Here is a 13,454-nt window from a genome sequence, read left to right as displayed (position 1 = left end):
AGGCTAGGTTTGTTGTTATAAGAATGGCTAGTTTATATTACCATGTGAAAGTAAAAAAGTTGAGGTTTGATGTTAGAAACATAGAAGACTGACGGCAGAAAAAGACCTCATGATCCATCTAGTCTGCCCTTATACTATTTTATCTTACAATGGATATATGTTTATCCCAGGCATGTTTAAATTCAGTTACTGTGGATTTACCAACCACGTCTGCTGGAAGTTTGTTCCAAGGATCTACTACTCTGTCAGTAAAATAATATTTTCTGTTATTATCTTATTCTACTGATTACTTATTCTATACTCCCACAACTGACTATCGACTGTTGTATGGGTTGGGCCAGAAGAATCCCGAAACAAGCAACACAATCACAACCTTCAAGCAGGCCAGTTACACCACTTGTAAGATCCTGATCGAAAGGAACCAAGTTCCATTTTGGGCTGCAAAACTCTCGCATATTTTGACCCTGGCCTCTGTTGCTGTACTCACCCGACAAGCTTATCAATAGTCTTCAGTTTTGGCGGGTCCTCACGAGCCATCTCTCCAACGTACTCCATAAGGAATCCGAATAGTTTCTGTGGAATATAATTTCAAGTATTATTAATAGAAACATAGAAGACTGACGGCAGAAAAAGACCTCATGATCCATCTAGTCTGCCCTTATACTATTTCCTGTATTTTATCTTACGATGGATATATGTTTATCCCAGGCATGTTTAAATTCAGTTACTGTGGATTTACCAACCACGTCTGCTGGAAGTTTGTTCCAAGGATCTTCTACTCTTTCAGTGAAATAATATTTTCTCACGTTGCTTTTGATCTTTCCCCCAACTAACTTCAGATTGTGTCCCCTTGTTCTTGTGTTCACTTTCCTATTAAAAACACTTCCCTCCTGAACCTTATTTAACCCTTTAACATATTTAAATGTTTTGATCATGTTCCCCCTTTCCCTTCTGTCCTCCAGACCAATAAATGAAGTCCCCAATCACTGCCTTTCTTTCAACTCCAAACGCCGTTCCACACCTTTGATTACGAGGGTCACCCAGAACGTAATGCACATTTTTTTCTTCAACCATTATTTATTGAACACAATGAAACTCACACACAAGAAAGAAGGATGTTTCTTCTACACTGCCTATTTTTCCACGTAATCTGTCCCGTTCCATGGCCTTCCTCCAGCGAGACACAAGGGCGTGTATGCCCTGTCGGTACCCCTCTATGTTCTGGTCACAAAGCCATTTCTGGAATTCTAATGGCTTCACCCTCTGTGCCCAGCGAATAACTGTACTTCTGTCAACTGCACAATCTCCATAAACTGTACACAAACGTTTGTGAATGTTCCCAACAGTTTCTTTCTCTTCAGTGAAAAATTCAATGACATTCTGCTTGTAACCTACATCACTTACAGACGCCATTTCAAACTACTGCTGCAGCTATGCTTTCTGTCTGAAGAAACACAAAATTTACACATGCACGCCTGACAATTCAAATAATGTATATAGAAAGTCTCGCATTCGTACCATTACTATAGGCTATGGTGCATTACTTTCTGGGCGACCTTTGTATTATGCAGGACTGCAAAAACTCACTTCTAACTTGGCTTTGTTCCCTACAGCAAGACTGGGATGGTTCGTCTTCCGAATTCTCGCCACGATGTCCATTTGTTCTTCTGCGGTTCTTCCCGACAGCAAAGACCGAAGCTGCTCGTACGATTCCGGTGCTATTCCAACAATGGAAAATATCGGGGGGGATTTGAGAAGTTATTTCAGAATAGCAGTTTAAATAGCCACCTGGGTAAAACGTGGAACAAGCACTAACTTGAATACTATGGGAAATACCAATGGAAAAGGAGTCCCGCTTTTATCGCTTCTTGGGAGACAAAACATTGTACTTTGTATATTTAGGTGAATGAATGTTATCTACACGAAAGATCTCCAAACTTGGACTTCAATTCCCAGAATGCCTCTTTCCAATGTTGGTAAAAGGAAGACCAAGATTGTTGGGGGAAAGAGGCTGACACTGTAAAGTGCTTACAGAGGGCTGTAAAGAACTGTGAAGTGGGATATAAATCTAAGTGCTATTGCTATTCCTTCCTTCCTTCCTTCCTTCCTTCCTTCCTTCCTTCCTTCCTTCCTTCCTTCCTTCCTTCTTACCTACCTACCTTCTCTTCCTCTCTCTCTCCCCTTCAATGATGGGCTGCTGACTCTGGTGGAGGGGACGCAGTGGGGAGGTAGTCTGCATTGGTTGCCGATCAATTTCCGGGCACAATTCAAAGTGTTGGTTATGACCTATAAAGCCCTTCATGGCATCGGACCAGAATATCTCCGGGACCGCCTTCTGCTGCACGAATCCCAGCGACCGATTAGGTCCCACGGAGTCGGCCTTCTCCGGGTCCCGTCAACTAAACAATGTCGGTTGGCGGGCCCCAGGGGAAGAGCCTTCTCTGTGGCGGCCCCGACTCTCTGGAACCAGCTCCCCCCAGAGATTAGAACTGCCCCTACCCTCCTTGCCTTTCGTAAACTTCTCAAAACCCACCTTTGTTGTCAGGCATGGGGGAATTGAAACATCTCCCCCGGGCCTATATAATTTATGTATGGTATATCTGCTTAAAAATGGGGTTTTTAAACTATTTTAAATTTTAAATTGTATATTATTAGATTTGTTATGAATTGTTTTATTGTGTTGTGAGCCGCCCCGAGTCCACGGAAAGGGGCGGCATACAAATCTAATAAATAATAATAATAATAATAATAATAATAATAATAATAGTACATTTATGCACTATTTATTTAATACAATAGGGTTTTTTTTATTGCCTTTCCTTCTCTAGTACCTTAGTATGATCCTTGATTACTTTTAAAACAGGAAATAATTATATAGTATGCTTTCACCCATAAACGCTTTAATCGTTTTAGTCATTCTCTAGAACTGAACTTTTATAGCAATTGAGCTACTTGCCTAATCTGTTATCCTACTGAACCATACTGATCCCTCTCGTCCTTGTGTTGCTTTTTCCTGGACTGAGTTGGGGCTGTGGAGGAAGATGTGATGACCTTCTCTTGGGGCTGCTCTTCCTCTTCCAGTTTTTAAGGTTGCGATTTCACAATTTGCTTTGTATTATTTGTAGAGTTGTGAATTTTGACATAGAAACATAGAAGTCTGACGGCAGAAAAAGACCTCCTGGTCCATCTAGTCTGCCCTTATACTATTTTCTGTATTTTATCTTAGGATGGATATATGTTTATCCCAGGCATGTTTAAATTCAGTTACTGTGGATTTATCTACCACGTCTGCTGGAAGTTTGTTCCAAGGATCTACTACTCTTTCAGTAAAATAATATTTTCTCACGTTGCTTTTGATCTTTCCCCCAACTAACTTCAGATTGTGTCCCCTTGTTCTTGTGTTCACTTTCCTATTAAAAACACTTCCCTCCTGGACCTTATTTAACCCTTTAATATATTTAAATGTTTCGATCATGTCCCCCCTTTTCCTTCTGTCCTCCAGGCTAGACAGATTGAGTTCATTAAGTCTTTCCTGATACGTTTTATGCTTAAGACCTTCCACCATTCTTGTAGCCCGTCTTTGGACCCGTTCAATTCCCAGAAGCTTCCGATCGGGGCAGCAAAAATTAAAAAAAACAATTGGGTGGGGAGGTTGTTTTTGTTTCCCTTTTTCTTACCAGCAAACAAATATGGCAACTCCAGCTGGGCAGCCTCTTGATCTTTGAGAGGGTTCGGCTTCTTGACTGTCTTTCGGCTTTTTGAAAACCTCTTCTCGGGGACGGTCTCTTTATCAGCGTCACTTTCGGAGGGATCAGTATCCGTCTCTTCTTCGCTTTCCTTATTCTCATTGTCCTCCTCTCCATCTTCATCGTCCTGGTCATTCTACGAAGCAACAGATTAGATAGGCTGGGCTTTAAAACAGATTAAACATCTTACACCCACCTAGCCAGCAAGGGGAGGATTGATATGAACCATTAGAAGCAGGGGGTCACCAACCTTTTGGACCTCAGGAACCACTAAATTCATACTTTTAAATCCTGGGGACCACTAATATAATCTGACTAATGACTAGTGGGCGTGGCTAGGTGGTCATGTGACTGGTTGGGCGTGGTTAACTCAATGTCACTCACATTGAGGGGCGCCTTGTTGGCCTCTAGTCGCCTCGCCCCTGTCATGCTGTATATTGACAGCCCATCAGAGACACTTAGTAATGAAACAGTTAACTAGTGTGTCTTATTGGATCCTCCTCTTATGTCGCAATATCCTGCCAATTTTTTCTTCTTCTTCCTAACCTCCATGATGTAAGATGGATATGTTCTCCTGTCCCTCGAGACAGACTTTTATTTGTTTACTTCTTTTTTAAAAAAATAAACATATCTTGTTTAAAAAATGATTGAGGCTTCTATCCATCGACCTCCGGAGTTAAGATCTTAACAGACTTTAATTTCTGTGACAGCCCCTCCCCGTCACTCCTTGCCTGCCCGCCGAGGTTCCTTAGGACCCCAAAGGAAAGCAGATGTTGGAGCTAAGCAGCCACTACGAGAAAGAACTGGCAAAACAGCTGGCTCAGTTCAAACTGGATCTGGCTGAGAAGGAGGCTCAGCAGAAGAACCTCACTGAGGACAATCTGGTTCCTCAGTTTACTGACCTCGGAACGACAGAAGACTGAGTCAACCTAGAGCCGATCAGGATTGAACTGCTAGCTGCAAGCTAGCATAATACCGCATTCTAACCACAGGGTGTCCAGGGGGAAGAGAGCATTTTGTCATTTCCTGATATTTCCCTGACATTTCCCTGTAACTTGCGATCTAGTTAAGGCGTGATCGTAGATGACGTCATACCAAACGGCTAAGCCATGGAGAAATATCGGTAGCTGAGGAAGCAAGTTTATTTATTTATTATTTAGATTTGTATGCCGCCCCTCTCCGAAGACTCGGGGCGGCTCACAACAAAGTGAAAAAACAATGTACAACAAATATAAATTACTGTTTAAAAATATTTAAAAGACCCCATTTTCTAAACACACATACATACAAACATACCATTCATAAATTGCATATGCCCGGGGGAGATGTCTCAGTTCCCCCATGCCTGACGACAGAGGTGGGTCTTAAGGAGCTTACGAAAGGCAAGGAGAGTAGGGGCAGTTCTAATCTCCGGGGGGAGTTGATTCCAGAGGGTCGGGGCCGCCACAGAGAAGGCTCTTCCCCTGGGGCCACCCAACTGACATTGTTTAGTTGACGGGACCCGGAGAAGGCCCACTCTGTGGGACCTAATCGGTCACTGGGATTCGTGCGGCAGCAGGCGGTCTCGGAGATATTCTGGTCCAGTGCCATGAAGGGCTTTAAAGGTCATAACCAACACTTTGAATTGTGACCGGAAGTTGATGGGCAACCAATGCAGACTGCGGAGTGTTGGTGAAACATGGGCATACCTAGGTAGGCCCATGACTGCTCTCGCAGCTGCATTCTGCACGATCTGAAGTTTCCGAACACTTTTCAAAGGTAGCCCCATGTAGAGAGCATTACAGTAGTCGAACCTCGAGGTGATGAGTGACTGTGAGTAATGAGTCCCGGTCCAGATAGGGCCGCAGCTATGCTCATTATTGCTTGACTCTGCCAGGCAGTGCGATCCATTTTTTTTTAACATGATTTTCCCCTGACTGTTAAACATTTTAATACAGTTTGGTTTCCCCCCCATGATTTATTCAGTTTTTTTTTCATGAATTCTCTGATATTTCCTGAACTGCCAATTTATTATTATTATTATTTATTGGATTTGTATGCCGCCCCTCTCCGCAGACTCGGGGCGGCTAACAACAATGATAAAAAACAACATGTAACAATCCAATTTAATAAAACAACTAAAAACCCTCATTATAAAAACCAAACATACACACAAACATACTATACATAACTTGTAATGGCCTAGGGGAAGGAATAACCTAACTCCCCCATGCCTGGCGACAAAGGTGGGTCTTGAGTAATTTATTTATTTATTATTTATTTTATTAATTGGACTTGTATGCCGCCCCTCTCCGAAGACTCGGGGCGAAAGACAAGGAGGGTGGGGGCCGTTCTAATCTCTGGGGGGAGTTGATTCCAGAGGGCCGGGGCCACCACAGAGAAGGCTATTCCCCTGGGGCCCGCCAAATGACATTGTTTGGTCGATGGGACCTGGAGAAGGCCAACTCTATGGAACCTTACCGGTCGCTGGGATTCGTGCGGTAGAAGGCGGTTCCGGATGTATTCTGGCCCAATGCCATGTAGGGCTTTAAAGGTCAGTACCAACACTTTGAATTGTGACCGGAAACCGATCGGCAGCCAGTGCAGGCCGCGGAGTGTTGCAGAAACGTGGGCAAATCTAGGGAGCCCCACGATGACTCTTGCGGCCGCATTCTGCACGATCTGAAGTTTCCAAACACTTTTCAAAGGTAGCCCCATGTAGAGAGCAATTTCCCTGATAACTCCCTGATTTCCCTGTTTTCCAGGTTTGCTGGACACCCTGAATGACTTTGCCAACAAGGCTCTTGCCAATGTTAAACTAGGCCACTGCCATTTGCTCTGAGCATTTTGGGATGGACACAATATTTTGTGCCAGGAGGCCGCGAGTTTGATTCTAGGTAGAGGCTGATATTTCTCTTTCTTTCTGGTCATGATGAGAATATATTGGGGTTTTAGCTTATGTAGTTTTTTAGTTGATTAGATTTGTTTTGTATTCACTGTTTTATATTGTATCCTGTGAACCGCCCAGAATCTTCGGAGATGGGTAGCATACAAAACTAATAAATAATAATAATAATAATAATAAAATAAATAAATAAAATCAACAGACGATCCAAAGTGCAGACTCTGTAAAGAAACAGATGAAACAATCGATGCAAAAAGATCGCACAGACTGACTACAAGCATAGACATGATGCTGTGGCACAGATGATCCACTGGAACTTGTGCCGGAACTACCATCTACCAGTGGCAAAGAACTGGTGGGATCATAAGCCTGAAAAAGTGGTTGAAAATGAGCAAGCAAAACTACTGTGGGACTTCCGACTTCCGACTGACCGAATTCTGAAGCATAACATACCAGACATCTTGATTGTGGAGAAAAAGAAAGTATGGATCATTGACATCGCAATCCCAGGGGACAGCAGAATTGAGGAGAAGCAGCTAGAGAAATTAGTGAAATATGAAGATCTAAAAATAGAGCTGCAGCAACTCTGGCATAAGCCAGTGAAAGTGGTCCCATTGGTACTTGGCACGCTGGGCGCAGTGCCAAAGGATCTCAGCGGACATTTGAAAACCATCAGAATTGACAAAATCTCCATCTGTCAATTGCAAAAGGCCGCTTTACTGGGATGGGCAAACATAATTCGCCGCTACATCACACAGTCTTAGGTGCTTGGGAAGCACCCGACTGGTGATGAAATACGAAATCCAGCATAGTGATCTCGTTTGCTGTGCTGTATTGACATAATAATAATAATAATAATAATATCATCTGCTGAACAAAACTCTATATTGGTGACAGGGAAGGGCAGACAGCCAGTCGACACTCAGCTCTATTCAGTTACCCAGACTCCACCCAAGAAGAGATTATGGGGTTGGTTTAAAAGAAAAGAAAAGAGGATGATAAAAGGATGAAAGGCATACACCATAGGACAGCAAGGGTCGGTCGTCTTTGGTGAGGAGAAACCCGTCTGCCAAATCGTCAGCTGATAGGTGCTTCGGTTTCTGGATGTTCTCCTTTCGTTCCTCTCCTTTCATTCGACGTAAGCGGTCAGCCTGCAGAGGAAAGAGATCCCGGGAAAACATAGATGATTGACGGCAATAAAAGATCTCCTGGTCCACCTAGTCTGCCCTTATACTATTTCCTGTATTTTATTTTAGGATGGATATATGTTTTATCCCAGGCATGTTTCAATTCAGTTCCTGTGGGTTTACCAACCACGTCTGCTGGAAATTTGTTCCAAGCATCTACTACTCTTTCGGTCAAATAATATTTTCTCACCTTGCTTCTGATCTTTCCCCCAACTAACCTCAGGTTGTGCCCCCCTTGTTCTCATGTTCACTTTCCTATTAAAACACTTCCCTCCTGAACCTTATCTAACCCTGTAACATATTTAAATGTTTTGATCATGTCCCCTCCCCTTTCCCTTCTGTCCTCCAGACTCTACAGATTGAGTTCATGGAGTCTTTCCTGATCAGTTTTATGCTTAAGACCTTCCACCATTTTTGTAGCCCGTCTTTGGACCCGTTCAATTTTATCAATATCTTTTTGTAGGTGAGGTCTCCAGAACTGGACACAGTATTCCAAATGTGGTCTCACCAGCACTCTATACATTGGGATCACTATCTCCTCTTCCTACTTGTTATACCTCTAGCTATGCAGCCAAGTATTCTACTCGCTTTCCCTACTGCCTGACCACACCGTTCACCCATTTTGACAAAGTAAATGCTACAAATGCTTTTTTACACTACCTCTTTATTTCCAACATGGAATCTCTATACCAAATACACTACAACACTGTGAGGAATTTGGGAAACAGTCTGTTTCTGGCCTCCAGAGAGCGGAGGAAGCTATTTTCATCCTCCCTAGGCATTGAATTATGGGTGTGGGCACTCGCGCATGTGCAATAGGGCATGCACACGCTCTTTCGGCACCCAAGGAAAAAAAGGTTCTCCATCACTGTCCTAGGCCATCCCAAACCGCTCACCCCCATTCTGTAACGTACTAACGTGTCCATCAGACTAACCGAAGGCCTAGAGAAGAGGCCAATTTTCAAGACTCCTTTCAAGTCAGGTAACAACCCTCTTACCGGCAAGTAAGGCAAGACTGCCAAAGGCAGCTGGGGTTGTAGAACAGGTTTTAGCTCTTCTTAGCCTGCCCAGACTAACAAACAACAACAAATAAACTGGTTATTTCCCCCTTTGATGAACAGAACAATCCTGCATTAGTAGTGCAGAGCTAATGCTATGCGGAAAAAAAGTTAAACATAAATAAGAACGTAAAGGTTAAGTAAAACCACAGGTACTAATTATACCTCTAATTGCTGGAGTTTCTCTTGCTCTTCCTTTGCCAGTTCTTCTTCAGTTTTCATCCTATCCGAGGGCTGCGTCTTCATTTCAAATCCGAGCTCTCTAACCAGCACGTCGTATTCATCCGGCTGCAAAAATTCAACAAATGCGCCATCATTGGAAGCTCTTGGGACAGTGGTGTGTTAAACAGAATGAGCTTTGGCGAGCAGAAAATCAAAATAAAGGCTGTGATTCATTCACTCAAAACATTTTATCCCATGTTAAACACAGTAAGCGTTTGATTCTAGCAATACATTTAATATTCCTCCAACCCCTTACGTCACTTTAGATATCACATTTTGTAATGTGGTGACCAAAACTGCAATGTGGTGATTTTGATTCTAGGCTTCTGTTTATACAACCAAGGGGGTGACTTTTAATAGGGTCAATTGGAACCTTGTTTAAACCAAGCTAATGGCCTTTTAGGCTTCCTCCACATGAGTAGGAGTTCGCTTTTTGAATAGTAAGAATTATATGTCACTGGGAAGGATTTTAGAGATACTTAGGTGGGGCATATGGGTTGGGACCATTGGTTTAAGAGATCATCCATTGGGACTCCAACAGTAACTCTCTAAGTTACTGTTTTTGAGCCAATAAAAAAATAACATTTCTTTTAGTCTCTTTGTAGCAGTGCTTCTCAATTATTTTGTTACGCACCTCCCCACCCGAAGAAGTAAACACTTCGTGTGCCCCCCCTCCAATCTGGGCCCCAATGAAATTTTAGTGTTAATATTTATCATTTTACTTCTTATAAGCTGCAAACAAACTATTGCCTGGGGAGTTCGCCACGCCGTTCATGGCTACTGTAGCGCCCCCCCCCCACCTGAGAACAAAAATCCATGCAGCCCCCCTGCCCCACCTTCTCTTCCAGGCTGTAGCATGCAACTGGGGAAACACTCCCTGCCCCTCCCCACTACAGTGATCCCCCGAGTTTCGCGATCCCGATCATTGCGAATCGCTATATCGCGATTTTTCACCCGATGATGTCACTCCCTTCCTTTCTCATCTTTCTTTCTCTCTCTCTTTCTCTATCTTGCTTCTTCCTCTCTCACACTCTCTTCCTCCCTCTCTCATCTCTTTCTTTCCTTCTCTCTCTTTCTCTATCTCTCCCCCTCTTGCTCTCGAGCGGCAAGCGAGCAGCCGGGCGGGCGGGCAAACGGGCAAGCGGCAAGCGAGCAGCCGGGCGAACGGGCAAGCGAGCAGCCGGGCGGGCGGGCAAGCGAGCGGCTGGGCGGGGTGACGGGCAAGTGGCAAGCGATCTTGGAGTTTCCCCTTTGCCTGGGCGGCGGGAAGACCCAGGGAAGGTTCCTTTGGCCGCCCAACAGCTGATCTGCTCCGCAGCGCGGAGCCGAAGATGGGGTTTCCCCGTTGCCTGGGCAACGGGGAAACCCCATCTTCGGCTCCTCGCTGCTGCCGCGCTGCGGAGCAGATCAGCTGTTGGGCGGCCGAAGGGTCTTCCCCGCCGCCCACACGCAAACTCCACCATCTGCGCATGTGCGGCCATGGAAAAAGGGGCGCGCATGTGCAGATGGTATTTTTACTTCCGTGCCGCTACATCGCGAGTTATCGATTATCGCGAGGGGTCTTGGAACGGAACCCTCGCGATAATCGGGGGATCACTGTATTTAAAAAACACTGCTCTATGATCAACAAAGAGAAACGTAAAACTGTAACTATGTAACGATATATGTCATTTTAAATATTTTTAGGTATAGTGTTCCCTTGCTTTTCGCGGGGGATGCGTTCCGAGACCGCCCGCGAAAGTCGAATTTCCGCAAAGTAGAGATGCGGAAGTAAATACACTATTTTGGGTTATGAACAGTACCACAAGCCTTCCCTTAACACTTTAAGCCCCTAAATTGCAGTTTTCCATTCCCTTAGCAACCATTCAGATTATTACTCACCATGTTTATTTATTAAAGTTTATTAAAAAAAATATTTATTAAAGGCAGATGAAAGTTTGGCGATGACATATGACGTCATCGGGTGGGAAAAACCGTGGTATAGGGAAAAAACCCGCAAAGTATTTTTTAATTAATATTTTTGAAAAACCGTGGTATAGACTTTTCGCGAAGTTCGAACCCACGAAAATCGAGGGACCACTGTATACATATTATTCTGTATGTGATGAAGTGGAGAATTTTTTAAAAAAAAAATTGAGGAAAAAAAAGAGAAACAATCTTTCAATTAACATATATTTCTAAAATAATTAGGAAACAGAGAGCGGACCACAACAAGATAATATCATTATCTAGATCAGAAATGGCCAATGTGTATAATTTGACATAAGAACACAAGATTGTTTTATAAAACAGAACAATTTCTAGGAGTCTTTCCACAGAGTTTTTAAGGACAGTTAGCAAAAAGCACATCTACTCGTAAATAGCTTTGATCCTATAAACAAGCATACCTTGGGTTTTTCTTGAACTTGACTTTGTGACTTGGAAGTCCTCTGTAACAAGAGTGCTTGAATATCTTTCCAATCGTTGTTAAGCTTTTCTGTAAGTTCCAGAGTATTTTCCCGTTGAGCCTGCCGTTCTTTCTTTAAAAAAAAAAGGATGGGGGAGAAGGATAATATTATTATTGCTATCCTATACAATAGGTGCCTAATCTGAATGCTTTTTTTTTTTGGTATTCAAACAGGAAGTAAAAGTAGATAATTCAAAAGGAAAGGAAAGCAATTACAAATATGTATGCAAATAAATTACATCTATAATATTTCACCCCAAAAGCCTGCTGGAAACCAACTGCACCCTAAGAAACCGATTCAAGACTTAGGTGTAACTGTAGGTAAGGATGGAATTTACATCCATTTCTTTTGTTCCCTCAAAACATGTGCCTTAGAAAATACCGACATGATTCCTTTTCTGCTGACAGATGAAGGGGAAATGAATTTCTAAGGCCTTAGTTGAGCAATGCATTCTGTGAAATTTAAAAAAAATAGCTTAGTTTGGTTTACATATATTTGTGCATTGCTTACTCCACCATAGTACTCAAGAATGTTGGTTTAAAGTAATAAGACAATATAGATTAGAATAGAAATGAAAATAGAATAGAAAACAGAATAGAATTCTTTATTGGCCAGGTGTGTTTGGAACACAAGGAATTTGTCATTGGTATAGATGCTCTCATGGATATTAGAGCCTCCATTTTATCTTTTGTTCCTATTAATATCCTATTTATTACTTCATAATACAAAATACAAAAATACAAATGCAAATAATAGGACAGGGGAAAAAGAAGGGAAAGGCATTGACTTCTGATTCCGCTTTGATGAAGCAGAAAAAGACAGTAACCTCAAACCTCAACTTTTTACTTTATGTTAAGGCCTTTCTCGACAGTGATGGACATACATGTCAAAGCAAATACCGTGCTTAATAAATCCATGCAGGAATTATGCCTTTCAGTTTTATAGAAGAACATACTGATTCCAAAATCAGAGCATTTCAAGTTTAGGATAGTTTACCTTTTCCAATTTGGATTTTGCTATCAGCTCTTCAACAAGTTCCTTCCGGGACTTCGGATTTTGACCTTCTTCGTTCTGTTGTTCTGTGGTTTTTTTCTTAGAAAGGAGTCCTCCAAAATGAGAAGCGGTTAATTCCTCTGGAAATGCAAGATTTTCAATTGACCGGGGTGTAAATAGATCCTGACAACTCAGCATATTGATATCCCTAATGGCGTCGTTAATAATTTACCAGAGCAAAATTGAAACGTGACTAAGCATGAGAAAGAATCGGAAAGATCAGGCTCATTTGGTATTGATTACTGAAAGTTTTGAAAGTATCAATTTATACATTAAACAGAATTCTAATTATCTAATTAACTGTGATTTAATAAGATCTAGAGATCTTATTAAATCACAGTTGCACGTTATAATATACAATGTTACAACATACAATATTAGAATATACAATCCATTCCAAACTATTATTTCCTACCTGACAACATTCCTTTTTCTTCAGTATCGCTGTCACTATCCACAATGTCATTAAGTTTCTCGATGTCTGCTAGAGAATGGCCGTAGTGAGTCAAGTCTTCTTCTTCATTGAGATTATATACATTTTTCTTTTCAAACGTTTTCTGAAATATAACCAAACATAGGAACGAGGGGTATTCAGGGGTATTCGTTAGACTGAAAAGATATTCCTATTGACCAATGCAACGGCCTGCCACCAGAAGTTGTGGGTTCTCCATCCCTGGAAGGTATTTAAGAAGAAATCGGACAGCCACTTTTCTGAAATGGAACAGGGTCTCTTGCAAGAGCAGGAGGGGCTGGACTAAAGTACCGCCAAGATCCCTTCCAACTCTAGTAATCTAATTTAATCTATCAATTAACCAATGGAACGGCCTGCCACCGGACGTTGTGGATGCTCCATCCCT

At 42.4% G+C, this 13,454-nt stretch overlaps 1 protein-coding gene across 1 annotated transcript in view; it reads right to left on the bottom strand.

Annotated features, from left to right (window-relative positions):
- NOP14 (NOP14 nucleolar protein) overlaps window positions 1-13,454 on the bottom strand; it is a 29,929-nt gene that overhangs the window by 15,476 nt on the left and 999 nt on the right. Inside the window, exons 3-10 of the mRNA XM_070757003.1 lie at window positions 13,013-13,154; window positions 12,541-12,677; window positions 11,485-11,616; window positions 9,041-9,163; window positions 7,650-7,781; window positions 3,678-3,882; window positions 1,588-1,718; window positions 488-573 (exon numbers count right to left, since the gene is read on the bottom strand). Of these exons, the coding sequence (XP_070613104.1) occupies window positions 488-573; window positions 1,588-1,718; window positions 3,678-3,882; window positions 7,650-7,781; window positions 9,041-9,163; window positions 11,485-11,616; window positions 12,541-12,677; window positions 13,013-13,154 (1,088 nt within the window). The remainder of the gene's footprint in view (window positions 1-487; window positions 574-1,587; window positions 1,719-3,677; window positions 3,883-7,649; window positions 7,782-9,040; window positions 9,164-11,484; window positions 11,617-12,540; window positions 12,678-13,012; window positions 13,155-13,454) is intronic.

This window comes from Erythrolamprus reginae, chromosome 7 (assembly GCF_031021105.1).
Source record: "Erythrolamprus reginae isolate rEryReg1 chromosome 7, rEryReg1.hap1, whole genome shotgun sequence".
Lineage (NCBI taxonomy): Eukaryota > Metazoa > Chordata > Lepidosauria > Squamata > Dipsadidae > Erythrolamprus > Erythrolamprus reginae.
The sequence above is the reverse complement of the archived record's forward strand: the minus strand, read 5'-3'. Positions and strand labels throughout refer to the sequence as shown.